The sequence below is a fragment of the Branchiostoma belcheri genome, unplaced genomic scaffold (assembly GCF_001625305.1).
Source record: "Branchiostoma belcheri isolate BF01 breed outbred unplaced genomic scaffold, Haploidv18h27 scaffold23, whole genome shotgun sequence".
Lineage (NCBI taxonomy): Eukaryota > Metazoa > Chordata > Leptocardii > Amphioxiformes > Branchiostomatidae > Branchiostoma > Branchiostoma belcheri.
Window position 1 is genome coordinate 3,151,109 of NW_017803824.1, and position 18,033 is coordinate 3,169,141.

General features: G+C 46.7%; 1 protein-coding gene across 1 annotated transcript; it reads left to right on the forward strand.

Moving 5' to 3' along the window:
- Nucleotides 1-97: 97 nt before the first annotated feature.
- On the forward strand, nt 98-12,152 carry LOC109470651. Its single transcript, XM_019769679.1, has 16 exons — nt 98-293; nt 812-898; nt 1,266-1,324; nt 1,517-1,617; nt 4,481-4,603; nt 4,838-4,972; nt 5,429-5,554; nt 5,776-5,922; nt 6,141-6,370; nt 6,519-8,608; nt 8,848-9,107; nt 9,484-9,604; nt 9,835-9,993; nt 10,223-10,497; nt 10,911-11,096; nt 11,429-12,152. The coding sequence occupies exons 1-16, from the start codon at nt 145-147 to the stop codon at nt 11,501-11,503; spliced, it is 4,323 nt and encodes a 1,440-aa protein (XP_019625238.1). The 5' UTR covers nt 98-144; the 3' UTR covers nt 11,504-12,152.
- The last annotated feature ends 5,881 nt before the right edge of the window (nt 12,153-18,033 follow it).

An 18,033-nucleotide genomic window follows, 5' to 3' on the forward strand; every position in this document is an offset into this window, starting at 1 on the left:
ACTAGCATAGAAAGACACACCTTTCATCACAATGGTTCAGTCCTAGATTTAAATATTAATGATCAGAGAGCTGGAACTTCCACTACACTACAACAGGTCACACAACTCTTCGTTCCTCTGACATGTCTTAGTGGTAAGGACAAGATGGTTTTTGAGACGTTCCATGTCGCCGTCGCAGCGTCTTCGTGCGCCATTTGGCTGGCCGTCTTCAGGCTCAGTCACAAGCTTTTCCCTTGGCTGTCTCCGTCCTACAGGGGTATTTCCAAGAACAGGCGACATGTAGTGGATGACAGGTAAGTTACCTTTGCCCCTCCCCCTTCACTATATATACATGTATTAAAACACTCCAGACGCTGTGAAACAGGTCACCAATATCATTCATTAACTATGAGGCCCATTATCGAACTTGAACTTTACCCTACCCATCCACTAAATATCATGTACAACCATGCGCAGCTTCTCGAATTATGTTGTGCACATACATACAAACATGCATAGCTCACAGCCCCATGCAGTACCATAGGAAAACGCCAGGTGAACCATTTTCGAACTTGGCCTCCGTTTTGACAACCGCTACTTAATTACCAAATATCAGCTGATATCATTATGACCCATCAACAGCTTCGCGTGTTACATACGGACCACAATTAAACAAGGCAAGTTAATGGATCAGAAAAATAAGCCTTGTTATATCGGTCACATGCCCTATTTGTAGACACATTGCAATCATTTCGATTCCATCTCTTTTAGATGTTTCCAGTGCCTTGCCAAGGCAGTCTGTTTATGATGTTTGCTATATTTTTGTGTACAGTTTCAAGGCGGTGGTGTATGGCTGTTTCGCCGGTCCTATCGCCTGGTATGCCTACATCTGTGTCGAGATTCCACCAGAGGCCGTCTGGTAAGACTAGCAGCGTTTGCAAAGCACTCAGAGTAACAAAATGTTTCATTGATATGTGTGCCTATACGCCCTGCGTTGAATTTTGCAGTTGAAAGCTTGATTTTTCTAAACTCCGTCGTCTTTAAACACGCGGCCCTTTTGACATATGACGGTGTCAAATATGTTAGTGGATTTTACCTACTAAAAGTATTGGGCTTCAAAGAGTCTTGGGCTCGAAAAAGTGTTTCCTGCGGCCAAAATTTCCGTTTCACCAACTCCGGCTGATACATTTGAATAGAATATGGTTTCGCTCTTGGAATGATTTTTGAGGATCCATTAAATAGGCTTATGACAGTTACCGCTTCTTTCTTTACTCGCGTCCGTCTAGGCTCGATGTGCCACTTGTGAGGTTTCTCTCTGCACTCTATATGGGCAGCATACTCGCACGTAAGTTTATCTTATGTTTTTGATTGACTTAAACTGACTAGGATAACCAACTTTACACAAACTGGTCAAGTCTGAGTTCAAAAGTCTTATCGATAAGTGTGTTGGGTTCTGTTAGGTCAAAAGTCAAACGCTCCAGGGCAAATATTTTAATTTAATTGTTTATCGATATTTTTTCTTCCCGATCGCGAACAGAACTGATAGTGACGATAGGCTACCCGTACGCCAGCACAACAGACTTCATCCTGTACAAGATGCACCATGCGGTTTCGCTCTATTCTACATACATCGGGGCGGTGAGTCTCTACAATGACCAAATCTCTGCTACGACGATAGTATTGATATTGCTTTTTTTCGCTGATTTATTTGCCGTTTTCTAATGGCCTTGTGTAGGGCAAAAGTATCCTCTCAAGGATATAAACGATCAGGGTATTTCCGTCTTACAGAGCTATCCCGCCATGCCCTACTACGCCAACGTCTGCTACATGATGCAGCTCAGTAACCCCAGCGTGTACTTGCGGTACGTATATGATATGATTCCATGATGTATATGTTATAATAACTAACACTTCTTTTGTTCTCTTTTTCTCTAATCTTTCTTCTCTTTTTTATTCCCTTATTTTTTTTTACCAGGAACGAAAGTACAGAAACAGATTTTACTGTGATTCGTGGACTGGCAGTACAAGATCAATCTTGATTTTTGTTGGTCATTCTGATGAAAAGAAAAAAACAACCTCTAAATGCTGCTATTCTCTCGTGTCATACCAGGGTCATTCTAAAGGAGCTCGGACACAAGGACTCCAAGTACTACATGTGGAACGGTGTCGTCATGTGGGTGACCTTCGCCCTGTGTCGTATCCTTGTCACAACCATCGCGACCTTCAACCTAGTCAAGGTCATGATGTTCCAAGACGCCTTCCGACGGCTGCCCTTGCATGTTTCCTTGTGTTACATCTTGGGTTCACTTGTATTTAACGCCCTTAACTACTACTGGTTTGGTTTGATGTGCAAACAAGTTATAGGCTACATATGGAGAAAAGAAATCAAGCAAAAGTTGTATAGCCGAAACTGAAGTTGTGATAAATAAATGATGAATAAAATACTTTATCATAAGTCTTAATCAGTAGCTAGGTCTCTTTACACATACAAAACAGCATATGTAAGATAAAATCTGACTATGTTTACAAACACACTTCAGACATGTATCGTATATTATAAAATGATGATATTTTGACATGTAAAATGGACAAGACATATTTAAAACCGATTTGTTTCCATTATGTAGTATTGGGTGGTTAGCATGATTTCACAGTTGACATGGGGAGAACAGATCGGAGTTCCACGGAATTTTGATATCACATGAATTGCTGTGTGTATTATCAGGACTGCCTTCACAAAAACGTGGTACCAGTGCAACGTAGTCATTCTACAAAAGTCCGCAGGATTATAATGACAAACCGTCTTAAATGACCATCGATATTCAGTCTACCTTGTTTTGCTATACATCTGTCCCCCTGTGTTTAGTAACAACACACTGGAGGGCCACGTTGCAATGTAAACACAGTAACATAATGGCGTTGACCGGACAGCACGTCACGGTACCTGGTGATCAAATACCCGCCAACCGTGTACGGTTTCATACCAGGAACCGTCACCACAGGTAACGACACGGCAGGACACCCCGAGACACTATGTGAGCATCGTCAACGTTTCCAGACGTCAGGTAAGGCCCCTGTTACGTTCGTCATTAAACAGGATTACGACAGCAGTTTAGGGACAGTGGTGAGTGTGTCTTGTGACCCAAATGTTTCTGTAGATCCTTGTTGACGGTAGGTTCTTTCAAAGCCTCACTCGAAACTCGCATGACATGACAAAAACGTACGACGTATGTAGTGGACTGGGACTGTGTCATTTTGCTGCAGATCTCTTCCTTGGAAAGGTAGGATTTGACAACGATTACGTGTGCTTCTAGGGACCACCTTTCATTTCTTCGATCTTCCCTGTCTAGTTTTGCTAAACCTTGTTGGTTTGCTTACCACAAATGTGACTCATTCAACAGACAGCATTTGTCTTTCAATTTCAAACGTACTGCAGATACTATGACATTTTCTCTGTCGAGACTTGTTATACTCGATAAGAGTTATTAAACTTTGCGGCAGCCTAACTTTATTGAAATTCCGATAATCAAATGGCTAACGGCGGCTGCCATTCTATAGTCCAGTCACCAGCACGTAACTCATGTTGCTTTGGCATGGTTGACATACTCCTCAGGTTTCGTAATGAATTCTCTCCTGCAGTCATTTGAGTAAGACCCACAGTCACCTACGTGGTTCCAAAATATAGGTCAGACGATTTTCAGAGCGGTTATGACAGAAACTTCCGTCGACGTACAGCGGGTACAGGGATCTACTACCTCTGTCCAAGGGCTTTTTAAATCTGTCACGTGTTGTCGTACTTTCAAGACGTATGTGACAAGTTACCTAGTCGAAATCTCTACATAATTTCTTGCAATGTGAAGAAATTCGAAGTCCGGCGGTTTTCTGATCGTGCCTTGAGGAAATCCTTGAGAAAGTCCTCGCGTTAAGCAAATATGTGACTCATGTACATATAACCTTATGTCTATACAACAAACAGACCTATTGTGCAAAAAGGGTCAGAGCTTTCATTTTTACTGAGCAAACAAAACACATAGTACCACTGTGTGATGGTTACCTCGATAACACGACATGTATCTACCACTAGGTCCTTTCAGAGCCTTATAGAGGATCATCAGCGTAACACGTCTTTGTTTTTTAACAACAGTAACGGGGATTATGCCATTTGTCCTTAAACTCTGTTCTCCTAAATATACCAGTAGTATTGAGGCACTTGTTGACACGAATTGAACAAACAGTACCAGAAAAACATTGTCACAGTTTACGTGTGAATTCAAGCGTACTAAGACGTCATGAGTGGGTGGATCTGAAAATATTTTAAGCACAAGACACACGTAGACATTTATGTAGCGAAAATGTGATATTTCGTCACTACTACGTAATTTTTGGCTCTCTTTTTGGGCCAACTAGGGCGTATCTCTGGTTGACGTGATTATCGTAACCCTCCATGACGAGGCACTATCCCACACCACTCTCCAGTGCCCGGTTTGCTGCCTGCCTGTAGAAAGTCACACCGTGTAGCGCCATGGGGTCCGGTTCGTCCTCCCGGGCAGCGAAACAGACAAACGTACAACCAGCTCCCAGCTCCCACCAACCTGTCTACTCACCTGTACCTCAATATGCTCAGGTAAGGCTTTTACACATGTACAGGCAAAAGAGTAATATTCATTACAAAAGGTTTCTTTGTTATTTGAAAAAATGTACATGCTTTATAAGACGTATTTGTTTCGAAGCATGATAGCTGTTTCGGTACTGAGTTTCGGCAAGTGAGTTTTCTTTCATGTACTTGTATTATTGTTCCGCTGGCTAAAGGTGTCATTCATTTCATAGAAACTGAAGGATTTTCTTTCAACCTCATTAGCCCGTCCCTCAGCAGCAGATGTACTACCTGCAGCAGTGGCCACCGCCCGGAACCCCGCCGCACGGGGGGCAGCAGTGGCCGCCGCCTGGAACACCGCCACATGGAGGGCAGGCGACGCCCCCTCCTCCCATACAGGTAACGTTATGCGCTTCTATAAATGGGACGACTAAAGACAGTCGTTTTCATATATTTGCCAGTATCTACAGCATATGTATAAAAGCGGCTTTCTTGGTTTCCACGGCTAGGGCTTCAAGAATGACGTATCTACTATAATCTAGACCCAAATCAAAGCGTGGATAGTATGTCAGAGAATTCCCTTTCGTTCAGATACTTATGTAACGGTCGAGTATATATTTGTCGACTGACTGGGGAACCTGTTTAGTACAACAAAGAAAGTTTAACTAGCCTTGTTAGTAGAACATGACTCCGTGATCAAGGCGCACAGTGGACGTCGAAAATTTGAAAGTACGTGTTGGCTACCTTTCAAAACAGTCACTGATTGATCGATGAATATTCTACTAACTGTTGATCTACAAGTGACTGATGAACCTCTTCGACGTTAAGCAGTGTTGTCTTCTATCATTGCTACAGTGGACAGACGGTGACCGGTGTCCCCGTGTCCTGGACGGGCCAGACTACCTGCCCAGCGTCCCTGATGACGTAGCCGACAGCTGGAAGCTCACCTGCAGGATGTGCAGTCTCCACATGAACGACGAGGTACCGGGCCTCTTCTGTTTTTTGGCGAAGCCTCAGGGGCGGAGCCAATAAAGGAGTACAGTGATCGAGTTGACGATATTCTAATATTGGTCTTCCATTACACATTATGGTATGGTGTTAACACAGAGCAAGAAAGAACTGTGTACTTGTAACACAGAAAGGTTCTTGACTTTATAGAATACCATAGCTACTTATGCCATTTTTATGTATTACTTTCGAAGATAACCCAGCGGAAGCAGACCACGCCGGAGGGAATGCTCACGTACACTGTACAACGTCATGGTCACGTGCCCATGCACGTCATCCACACGCCCAAACCCTACTCAGACAAGACAGCCTTCACAGAACTGGACAACCACGCCATCAAGGTAGAACAGAACAGAACAGAATAGAATAGAAGTAATAAAACATAATAGTACATGGTAATTTAGGATATAAATAAGAAAACAGAATAACACAAATAGCACGGCATAGTAAGAATAGACTTGTTTAACATTACATAGTCGGCGCAATGCCAATTTACCGATAAAGCCGTACTGTACATATGGACATGATACATGTGTTATTGTTTACCAAATACATCCAGGCTCCCACCCATCTGAACAACGACTTTAACCGATTGGTGCCCTACCTGGTGCAGCCAGCGCGCACCGAGCTGCAGAAGGTGCGGGTCCTGTTCCGCTGGGTCTCCGCACAGAACGTCAGCAACATGCCCCTCCCCGACCAGCCGGCGGAGAACACTCCCGACTGGTACCTCAAGCAGATCCAGCGGAAAAAGACCTACTTGTACCCTGTTCTCTTCCTAAACCTGTGCAGGTAACCGCTAGTATGAACTTTTCACCACTCTGCTTCCTTTTAAAGATTCAATAAATAGTTCACAGGACGCCGTCAGCAGCAAGCAAATCTACGAGTCTTCTCAGTAGGAATGTTCTAACAAGAGGTATTGCTTTTCACCCTATTCCAGACATGCAGGCCTGATGTGCAGCTACGTTCGTGGTTACGCCAAGAGCGCCCGACTCTTCCCCGGGACGAAGTACGTTGGAACAGACCCGATGGGTACGTGGACCGTGGTGCGCATAGACGGGTGCTGGGGCTTCGTGGACTCTCACTGGGGGTCCTTCTCAGTCATCGACGACGACGACGATAAAGAGTTAGAAGACCTGCAGTCCCAGATCGCCATTGACGAGTTCTACTTCCTTCCCAACCCTCTGCACTACCTGAGCTCACACTGCCCTGCCGACCCGAGCTGGCAGCTCATCGACAACCCCATCCCGCTCAGCGACTTCGAGGCCCACGTGAAATGCAACCAGCGCTTCTTCGCCCACCAGCTGAGGCTGCTAAGTCACCACAACGGCCTCGTGGAGACAACAGACGGCACAGTGGACATCTACATCGGGTATCGACCAGAAGACGAGAATGGGATCCAGTTCTACTACAACCTGAAGACCAGAGAAGAGAGGTCGAGGTGGAGAGGGATCAAACTGGACAGGTTCGTCACGCAGCAGAGAAAGAAGGGCGCAGCCGTCTTCACTATCACCCCTCCTGAGAAAGGCAAGTTCCTGTTTGAGCTCTTCTTTGGATTGAAGGGACAAACTTACTTTCACTACGCCTGCGAGTACATGATCCTGTGCTCCCAGGCGTTGCCTTCGGAAGAAAACGACCCCGTACCTGCTTGGAAGGGCATCTGGGGACCGGGTAAGATGGTAGTGGAGAAAGGAATGGTAGCCGTGTCCCACAAGTCTCCATACGTGGAGTGCCCGAATGGAAAAGCAGAGGTAGTCTTCTCCTCGCCCGGAAAGCACAACTTTCTCGCGAAGCTGTACGAGACGTCGATGGACGAGACACACCTGAAGCGGTACGTGGCGCACGAGATTATCGACGACGAAGTCAAGTTTTACGTCAACTTACCGAAAGCGGGAAAGCACGGTCTTGGCATCTTCACGCAAGACGGTAACGACGAGAATGCGTACTCCCTGCTGTGTAACTACATAACACAGTGCCAGGCGGACGAATCTTCCATCAACGAGCAGCCTTTCCCAGCAGTGCCAAGAGGTCGCTTCGGTCCGGTCCTTCCCGACTTCGAAGAGCTCGGTCTTTCCGCAACCGGCAGCGCGTTCGTGGAGTGTGAAACTGGAGAACTTCAGCTAAGTCTTAAAGGAAGTCACGCGCTGACGTACAGCCACGAGTTGTTCTGGGAGACGCTTAACGAGAAGGTGAACATGAGCGAGTACGTTCAGAGGCAAGTCGTGGATGGGAGCGTGGAATTCCTCCTTCGTCTCCCCCGCATTGGAATGTATCGCCTCGCCGTGTATGCAAATGAAGCAGGGCGTAAGGGCGCACCAAGAAACGTCTACAACTACTGTATTAATTGTACGGGGACGCAGCTAGACGTGAAGCCGTTTCCAGGAGCCAGCGCCACTTTTGCGGAACCAACGCTGAGCCACGAGGACGCAGAGGAACGCTTCATCCAGTCAGAGCACGGCGACATCAAAATAGTCTTCGGCAAAGGAACCCCAAAAGGCATCGAGCACAAACTCGTCTGTCTTCTGGACGGCGAGGAAGTAGACGTGTCTCCCTACGCCTTCATCCAAGACAATCCAGACAACGAAGAGGAAACCGTCGTGCACCTGCGACTCAAAGAAGCTGGGAAGTACAAGTTGTCGCTGTCCACTAAAGACCCAGACCAGGAAGGACGCACCGTGCTTTCCAGTTACGTGATTCAGACCATGAAGGGCATGGAAGAAGACTGTACGGAGTTTCCGGAAAAGCTGCTCGGCTGGTGTAGCGACTACCAGATGCACGAGCCGCTGTCCCGCTTCCTCAGGGCAAAGGAGACCTTCACGTTCAGGGGCTGCTTCCCTCGGGCGGCAGAAGTCGCGGTGATGCTGCCGACGTCGGAGTGGATCCAGCTGAAGAAAGGGGAGGGCGACGACTGGGAGGAAGTGGTGACGATGCCGGGGAACAAGTACGCTGGGCAGTTGGTCACCGTCAACGTGCTCCCCGACACAGAAGACGGAGACTACACTGAGGTCTTGGGCTATGTCGTGGAGAAAGGTGAATTTTGTCATTGGAACTAAACGATTCTTTAAAATGCTGTCTTTTGCTGCTTTCAAAGTAGGGGTGGAATGGGGGGGGGGGGCTGTATCATGTGTCTGATGTTGGTCTATTTCATGATCATCCGTCTGTGTTTATTTCATTTTAGTGGCGATAAAATAACTTTCAAATCTTGAGTGCGGCAGCATATCTCCTTATCATCTTTTAAAACTGATCGTCTTTGTCTAAAAAAAAAACAGGTGAAGACACGGGGCACGAGGAGGATGACCAGGCCCCGCGTCTTGAAGCGGACGACACGGAGGAGGACCTGTTCGAGGGGCAGGTGGAGGAGTACCAGATGGTCCTGAGGCAGCACCGCCGGACCATCGCGGACCAGATGAACCCGGAGAAGGTCATCCCCAGGTTCGAGGAGAACCATTTCATCGACGAGGAGGAGGCCCTGGAGCTGACCGAGCAGCTGCCCACCAACCCGAACGAAGTCAACAAGCAGCTGCTCAACGTAGGTGGAATCTAGAAAATGTATTTTTCCTACATTGTTTAGTTTATTTGTTCTTATTCAGACATTCATTGCTGCTGTTAACACAGCCAAGCAGGACAGGTCATATAGCGAGGCTACAAGACAACAGGTGGACGCTAAGAGTTGCTGAGTGAACACCCCGGGAATGGAGGAGAGGACGGCCCTGTACGAGGTGGAGGGACAGTCTAGTGCAACATCTGGGCCCTGCATGGCACAGAAGTGCCAGACTAATACGAAAGTAGAGCCAGTCAAAGGAGGGGTTACTCCGCAGGAGTGACAACACCCTGGATTGAATGAATGTATTCAAACAAGCTGACCGTGATCACAAGGTCTTAATCCTTTCTTTGTTGTTCTGTAGGTGGTGCAGAGAGAGGGCGAAGATGCTTTCGTCACCCTTCGCGACGTCATGAAAGAAACGGGACAGGACAAAGTCATGGAAGTCATCCAGGATGTGGTGATCGTGGTACCCGAAAATAAATGTGAGCATCATGCCAGTTACTAGTACAATACATGCCGTCCATGCGTTTTAGTGCTTAGGATTTAGTTGGCTCTCTCAATGCCTGGGTTTGATTCCCGAAGTGGGAAAATACACTATACAATATTCTCATAGTTTCTTCTGACTGGCTATTTCTTTATGTACACGTACTCAAATGTGCATGTTGTTTTTACACGTTTTGTTGCATTGTCTTTATTATGGTTTGTCTTTCAGTTGACAAGCTGCGGAAGAAACTTGCGGAGGCGATACTCGCCAAGAACAAGGGAAGACTGGAGCAGATCATGGCGGAGTGCCGCGAACAGGGGATGGAGGAGGACGACGACGTCTATAAAGAGGCACAGAGAACCCTGGAGTTAATTGAAGCCCGACAAGGTAAGATTTGACTCGGCTTACAAATAGGGGTGTCATGTTAGAGCCAGCAACCACTGTCCATGGACTTTTCTGTGGACAGAAGGAAATATTAACACAGGATTTTGTCTGGTGTCTAATTGTAGATAAGCAACAGTAAAACGCTTTTGACTAATTTGTATGTCATAGATTATAACTATCTATAGGTAATGGTGTGAATATGTATTATTGATTGAAAGTCTTTAAATTCTAGGTCTCAAAAAGGCAATCAAAACAAGGCAAAGAGACCAGCTTCAAGCTGCTATCAAAGCCGCCAAACCGTTCAAAAACGAACTCCGGAAGCAGCTGGTCGAAGCAGAGGACATCCTGGACAAAATCAAACGTCTGGAGAAGTTACGTCACGCCATCATGGCCATGAACCAAGCGACCATCGCGGAGATCAAGACGTACAACAACCCTCCTCCCGCCGTCTACAAGGTCATGATGGCCACGTTCCTGCTGCTGGGCAACACCATGGCACAGGTCAACGTAAGTAACCTGTAGCCTCCTTCGCAGACTTGTGGGGGGGGGGGCTTATTTTTTTCGGGGAGCGACGCGAGTTATGCCGCAGAAGGACTGTTTTGTCGCCGAGAGAGGTAATAAAGCGGTGAAAACCTACTCCAAGCGGCAAAACTACTTCGGCGACAAAATCGTCCCTCTGCGGTATAACTCGCGTCGCTCCCTGAAAAAATTAAAACCGCCGCCCCACTAGTCTGTGAAGGAGGCTGGTAAACTGCCAATTTGCCTATTTCTCTATACGTTCATTTTTGAATTGTTCAAATTCCTTGTCTTTCTCATTCGTAATTTCACAAACGTTGCTTGCTTTTTGTATTACTTATAATGTAGACTGTCAGAAGAAGGAACTGTGGATCTAAAAACTGTTTTTTTCTACGTTCCACCAGGACTGGGTGTCCCTCCTCGCTCTCATCGGTAAGACGGGAAAGCAGAGCCTGAAGCGGCGGGTGAAGAACTGCGAGCCGGCTAACATCTCACCGGAGACCGCTACGGAGGCAAAGCTCTGTCTGGGAGACCTCAGTCTGGACGGGGTCCGGGACCAAAGTTCGGGAGCGGCCACCTTCTATGTCTGGGTAAGCATAAACTCTACATCATTTGAGAGCGTGCACGCACTAGAAACGGCCCTGTCCTTGGTGCTGGACGTGGTTCACATAAAAAACGTGTACAGTGTGCTTTCCCGACACTTAGGAGTGTGTGCACACTACATGTTTTGTATGTGAACATCGTTCAGCACCAAGGACAGGGCCGTTCCTAGTACGCACACGGCCCTTGTCTAACCTCTCTACAAATTCGAACTCCTTTCCTGTATGTCCTAATGTACTAAATGTACTCAATAGTTGTCTGGGTAGAGTCATAACCTTTGTCCTGAATCTGACGCCCTGTATTGTTTTGTTTTGCTTGACAGTCAGTGGGAACGATCAGCGAAGTGGAAGAGATGGCCCTGAACAAGCCGAAGGAAAACACGAAAGCCACCTCATAATCCACATGCTCCACATGCTACATTTTTTATCTGTTAAGGTAGCATTTCAACCTCATTTGTATTACTGGGTTAAACGAGGCCCGACACAGTAACATTTGGTTGTATAATATACAAAAATACCGTGTGTATAGGATATGCACTAAATAACTTACCCAAGAAAACGTACATCAAACATATGATACAAGACAAGTTTTTGTTCCTCTACAATAATGCTATGAGTGGCTATCTACACTGGTAATATGAATCACTGACAAGAACCTGGACATGAAGGTTTGTGTAACTCAATTTTTGTCACACCTGGGCGAGGTTGTACAATTGTACACTTTGCCCTATTTGCTCTTGCCAAACGTGTGTGTATGTACAAAGAGGCATTGTTCTAACCACTGTTGCGTAAACACGGTTGCGTAAACTGTGCTTGTTTATGATATGTACCTTCCAAATAGATAATATTCAGTTCATTTCTATGTAAGATAATGTAATATGTCACTGTATAGAAAACCTAGTGTGAAAACCTAAGATATAAAAGAGGTAGTTATCCTACAAAAATGGTGTTCATACGCATGGCTCCCGCTGCTCATAGGTAACAGATTGTTATTCAAGTGACCTGCTGTTCACTCAATACGAATAAAGGAGACTTTCATTACGCTTATCAACAGTTTAGTCTTTGACTTGATCTGCTCTGACCACGGGCCCTTATCGGCGTCTCTTAGCAACTCGCGAGTGTTGTTGTTAATGTTCCAACACATCGATCTCCAAGGGGACGTATTGTTCTGTTCCTTCTCTATGTCTTTCATGTGACACAATATTTCTGCATTCCTCTCAAATATAAGACGTACAGAAAATTAAAGAGCACTAACATATGCTTAACTGCAAGAAAGTAACAGAAAAAAAACTGCTCTGGAAAGTCCAGAAAAGTTTGAAACAAAGGTAATCACTCTGATTTTAATGAGGAAGGGGGGGAATGTTTAAAAGAGCATTAGGTCATGTACAAGAAAGGACCTTGCAAAATGCAAACACGCCGTACAATGACAATGTTTTGTCGCTATGTCAACAAACGTTGCCATAAGGATCGCTATGGGCATTGGTAGACTACAGTGAACAGAGTGAACGCTGAGGATGTGTGGGCTCAGACCAGGAGTTTCTCTCTATTACAGTAATCTACACGTTATCCACAGGAAAGGCACCAAACTATTGAGGTACGTTTGTTATTTTTGGTTCACTTACGTATGTTAATATCAATGTTTTATAGTAACATCATTTCCCCATATCCTTCGTGCCCTTGTGATTCTGACACGACGGCCAAATGATATGCCTAGTTGGAGTGTGATGAAACGTGGACTACGTAATTTCACTTGATACCTCATTGTCATTACCTATGCAATCTTAAGAAAACCCTTTCTACTGTCCTGTTCAACACTTTTATCCAGACGTTTATACGAACACATCCGTAACAACTACTCTTAAGAAGCTAAGCTTTGAAGAGTTGATTGAGACAAAATGTCCGAATGGCTATCATAAACAACTTCATCACCTCTCCTTTCACATCACGTTTCCCCACTGTAAAATAGATTACTGGATGATTGACAATAACAATAAAATTGGATCACTTGAAAACGGAAACAAAACACGCTTTTTAGTGTTTAGTGTGAACGAGACACGACAACAGATTACTGTGCGTTGTTCATTTATTTTTCGTTTCTGTGGATTCTGGGTAAGATACTAATTGTTGATGACGCATTGGCTATATGTCAACCTGTTTAACATTCTTGGTGTTGCAGTAACCTTTTTGTTACAGTTTTAAGCAAGACCGACATGGGGTGTGGCACGTCTGTCCCACAACAGCGGACACTGGTGGCCAAGGTATTTCTACATAACACATGCACCGCATTTAGACTATGTAGTCGAAATCATTGTGTTTCAAACACTTACCTTTTCTACTGTTGTCTTTGAAGAGTGACAACTGGTAGAAACAGTATCCATGCATAATCACGGTCAAACATTCTACATACGCCTTTCTATACACGCTATTACGTATGAAACAAATAGCAAAAGGCGCGTGAGGAACAAATACACAGAGAAGTTGCAACATGTAGCGTATCGTATTTTGCAAGCTATAAGGAATTCCACCCAACTATAACACTCCTTGGTTAGGTTTAAATTTACCCCTCAGCAACCTTCTGTTATCCTTATTCAAAGAATAAGACAGCAACGCTACCTGCCTGGCTGCCGGGCGTGACGGGCGAGGAGAGGGAGGGTTGGCCGACCTACTGCCGAGTCTGCGATCTAGTCGACCATGGGCAGGTGAGAACTGGAACATGTCTTATGTCACCAGACACCTGTTCGTACACATGATACACATTCCATCATGAGTAGTGTGAAAAAACAGACGTAGTCCAGGCAACATCAAAGCTGTCACAGATAGAGGAATTCATAGAAAGTGGACTAAAAACGGACGGACTAGACTCCTGGAATTGTTGCAACATCTCCAGAAGCATTTTGTCGACATGCAGTTCGTCGAGATAATTGATAAAATCATCTATAGGTCACAGTTGTCACAATACTGGAACATCAACAATTAGTCGCTAACCATTAACTTTCGTAGATGAAATCAAGTCTCCAGCCTTTTGGGATAGCGCGCTAAAGTTGGTTGAAGCCCTGTCTGTCTCTACTTGCCCCAGGTTGAAGCGCCCACATCGTCAACTCCTGAAAAGATGCTGACGTATACGGTACTGTGCAGCGATGACGCCATCATACACGTCATACACAAACCCGCCATATTTGGACATAGCAATAGATTTGACCACCTCGACCGCCATGCAGCAAAAGTAAGCAAATACTTTTTTATAAAGTAAGGTAATTGCTTAATTAATGGCAGCCAAATTAAGATTTTAAGCAATGTGAAATCGGTCTATCTATGTCGCAAAAAAGTATAGAGCACAATCAGGGTCGTCACAACCATTCAATATCATACACGTAAAACATTCCTCGCAATGCATAAGTCTATTAATTGTATAGAAACGCCCCCTGGCAACACTAAGGCATCCCTGCTTTGCTACTGGTTCTTTTGTAGGCCCCTCCCTCGCTTCACGGCGACTTCACGGCGTTAGTGGCATATCTGCTGGGGCCGGCCCGTACGGAGCTGGAGCGGGTCCGGGTACTGTTCACCTGGATCACCTGCCAAGACGGGGTCAACACGGAACACACGGACAGCGCAGGGGAAGACACACCTGGCTGGTACCTGTACAAGATGAGCGAGAGTGAAAGTTACTACCACCTGCTGTTCTCTACTCTCTGCAGGTATGCATAAGAACACATATTATGTGTTAACCTGTTTACATTTCAAAGTAAAACTAAACATAAAGTCATTAAACAAACAACAGAATGATTACGACTGATTTACGACAGTCTTGTGACGGAAATGGTCGCAGGCCCTAATTGTTAGCGGTCAGTTCTGTGACCTGGCTGAACATCGTGTGATGATATGTGGCCGTGGCTCAATGACATGATGATGTTCACAATTACGACACAGGTATTGAATTTTGCATAGTACGATGTTTTCCAAATTTGTTTCTCACAGCCATGCAAGTGTGCGTCATCAGACCATCCGTGGGTACGCAAAGACCGCGGACAAACCCCCGAACACGCAGTTCACGGGAACATCCCCCACCAAGCTGTGGACGGCTGTCTGCATTGACGGAAGATGGGGCATCGTCGATACTCATTGGGGCAGCCGTGACTCAACTGAAAACATCACGTCATCATCTGACGACACAAACCCACACAACTGTGAGGATCACACTAACGAGTTCTACTTCTTACCGCATCCCGCGCAGTACCTGAGCACGTGTTGCCCGGAGCAGCCGAATTGGCAGCTCGTTCTGAGCCCGATCGACATCCATGACTTTGAGACCCATGTTCAGTGCTGGCCCCACTTCTTCGCGTTCGGTCTGTCGCTGCTGAGTCACCACCAGGGGGTGGTGCAGACGGAGGATGGGCAGGTGAAGATCTATGTCGGCTGTAATGCGGAGGACACTCAGGAGATACATTTTGCCTACAGCCTGACGGAGTCTTCGGGATCAGACAAGAGCGGAGGGGCATCATTGGACAGATTTGTGCTGCAAGAGAGGAAAAGAGACGCTGTAGTGTTCAGCATTCAGCCACCGCAGAGGGGCGAATACCTCTTCGAGATCTTCGTTGGCCGCAATGAAGATAAGACGTGCTACACCGCTTGTGAATACTTGATCGTTTGTGTTGAAACTAGCAAGGATGTTTGCCCTCTTCCCGACTGGCCGGGCGACTGGGGTCCTGGGAACGAGGCGGTTGCCATGGGACTCGTCCCGATCTCCCACCCAGCGTCTTGTGTCCGCTGCCACAGCACGGAGGCGTCGGTAGAGTTTTCCTTGTCAAGCGAACTGGAGTTCCTTGCCAAACTGTTCGAAGTCAACACGAAGGAGACGCGTCTTCGACGATACGTCGCCCACGAGGTAGTTAATGGCACTGCAACCTTCCACGTGATGCCTCCTAAACAGGGAACGTTTGGACTCGCAATCTATGCCAAAGAGCGTGGGCAGACAGGAGCCTTTGCTGCTATGTGTAGCTATCTGACGATAGCGGAAGAGATGGGACAAGATGTCACGCCGTTCCCTGACGTTCCCAAGGGATCGTTTGGGCCGGTTCAACCCCGCTTTTCGGACCTCGGACTGAGAACAGTAACACACCCCAGTGCCTTCGTCGACTGTGAGTCAGGTGAACTCGACTTGAGACTCGGTATGTCCAGAATTCTGCAGTTCAGTCATCAGCTGTCGCTGGAAAACGACGATGATTTTGGAAAGTACGTCTTTCGGCAGGTCGTAGACGAAGAGGTCCGGTTCTTGGTCCGCTTCCCGAAGCAGGGAAGGTACAGACTAGCCATCTCGGCAGGGGAGGCGTCTCCTGGTGAAGAGGTTCAGAACGTCTTCAACTACTGTATCAGCTGTACCGGTACAGTGTCGCATGACGTGCAATCGTTTCCTGATGTGGCCGGGGGCCAATGGGGAGAGAGATATCCTGCCTGTGGTGACTTCGGCATCTTCCCAACTAGCCAACCAAATGCGTACATAGAAAACTCCACTGGCGCACTGGAGATCGAGATGGAATCGGAGAAGCCCTTGGATCTTCTCCACCTATTCCAGCGGTGGGAGGGAGGGTCTCCACCGGAAGATCTCTCTCAGTGCGTGAAAGGAATGGGCGGCGAGGATGAGGGCAGGGTGGGAGTTAGAGTCTCTTGTCCCCGGGATGGAGAATACAGCCTAGAGCTTTTCGCAAGAACGTCCGAAGACGAGGAACCCGTCAACGTGTTTAACTACTTCATCAAGTGCAAGAAAGAGCCAACACCATCTACTGAAAATGATGACCAGGCCCAAACCACTGCCCAAACAGAAGCAATCCCGACAGAGGCGACTCCAGGAGAGCCCGGAGAAGGCAGTGAGACCTTTACCCTGCTCGGTTTGTCGAAAAAGAGCCACCCGGACACAAACATAGTCAACAAAACAGGCGAACTTCACATCACCCTTGGAAAGACCAAACCTTTGACATTTTCACAAAAACTCAGCAAGGAGACAGAAACAGGCACTGAAGAGATGGACGACTACGTTTTCAGACAGGTGCTCAACGACGAGGTCCACTTCCGCCTGCGTTTCCCTACTGCAGGGACGTACCATTTCTCCGTGTGTGCAGGGGAAATAGAGGAAGACGGTGCGAAGAACGGAACCTTGAAAAAAGTTACCAAGTACACCATCAACTATACCGCAACCAGTCAGAAACTGAGCCCATATCCGGATCTGAAGTACGACCAGTGGGGACTGCATCAGCCGGACGCCAGTGCCATCACGCTGAAGAGTCACCCTGCCGCGTACATCAAAGCCTCTCAAAGGCTTGAAATCGTAATAGAGTCCACGACACCAGCACAGTTCCAGCAACATTTCCACCTCTGGACATGGAAGGAGGGAGCGAAGAAACCCAAGAAGAAAGATGTTGGTGACTTTGGATGCCATAAGACCCTGGATTGTGGTAAGCAGACAGTGATTGTGCTCCACTTCCCAGAGGAAGGTGTCTACACTCTCCAGCTATCAGCCTGCAATTCAGAGAACCAGAACGTGGTCAACTACCTGATCCACTGTGACATGCCAGTGAATCCTTGCATCCCGTTTCCAACAGTTGAAGACAGGAGATGGGGTCCAGTCTACTCCAACTGTGAGAAAAACGGCTTCTCTTTGATCAGTCACGACGACGCCTTCGTCACGTCCGACAACGAAGAGCTTAGGCTCATCTTTGGTGCATCAAAGTCCACCTGGCTTCGTCACACGTTGGCGTATTGCTCCGACAAGGGAAAGGAAGAAGACATGTCGTCTTTTGCGTTAACCCAGGCTGATCATCAAAACAGCGGGCACGTAGTTATATGGTTACGTCTACCAAGGGTTGGCTACTACAGGTTCACCATACAAACCGCAGCAAAAGGGAACCAAACAGTGCTCGTCAACTATCTTGTGCAC

Bases quoted from the DNA above. Each gene is read 5' to 3' on its own strand.
- LOC109470651 (XM_019769679.1), top strand. From the start codon at position 145: ATGGTTTTTGAGACGTTCCATGTCGCCGTCGCAGCGTCTTCGTGCGCC. The intron at 4,604-4,837 runs GTAAGGCTTTTA...CAACCTCATTAG, and splicing joins CTGTACCTCAATATGCTCAG to CCCGTCCCTCAGCAGCAGAT. The intron at 6,371-6,518 runs GTAACCGCTAGT...ACCCTATTCCAG, and splicing joins CTCTTCCTAAACCTGTGCAG to ACATGCAGGCCTGATGTGCA.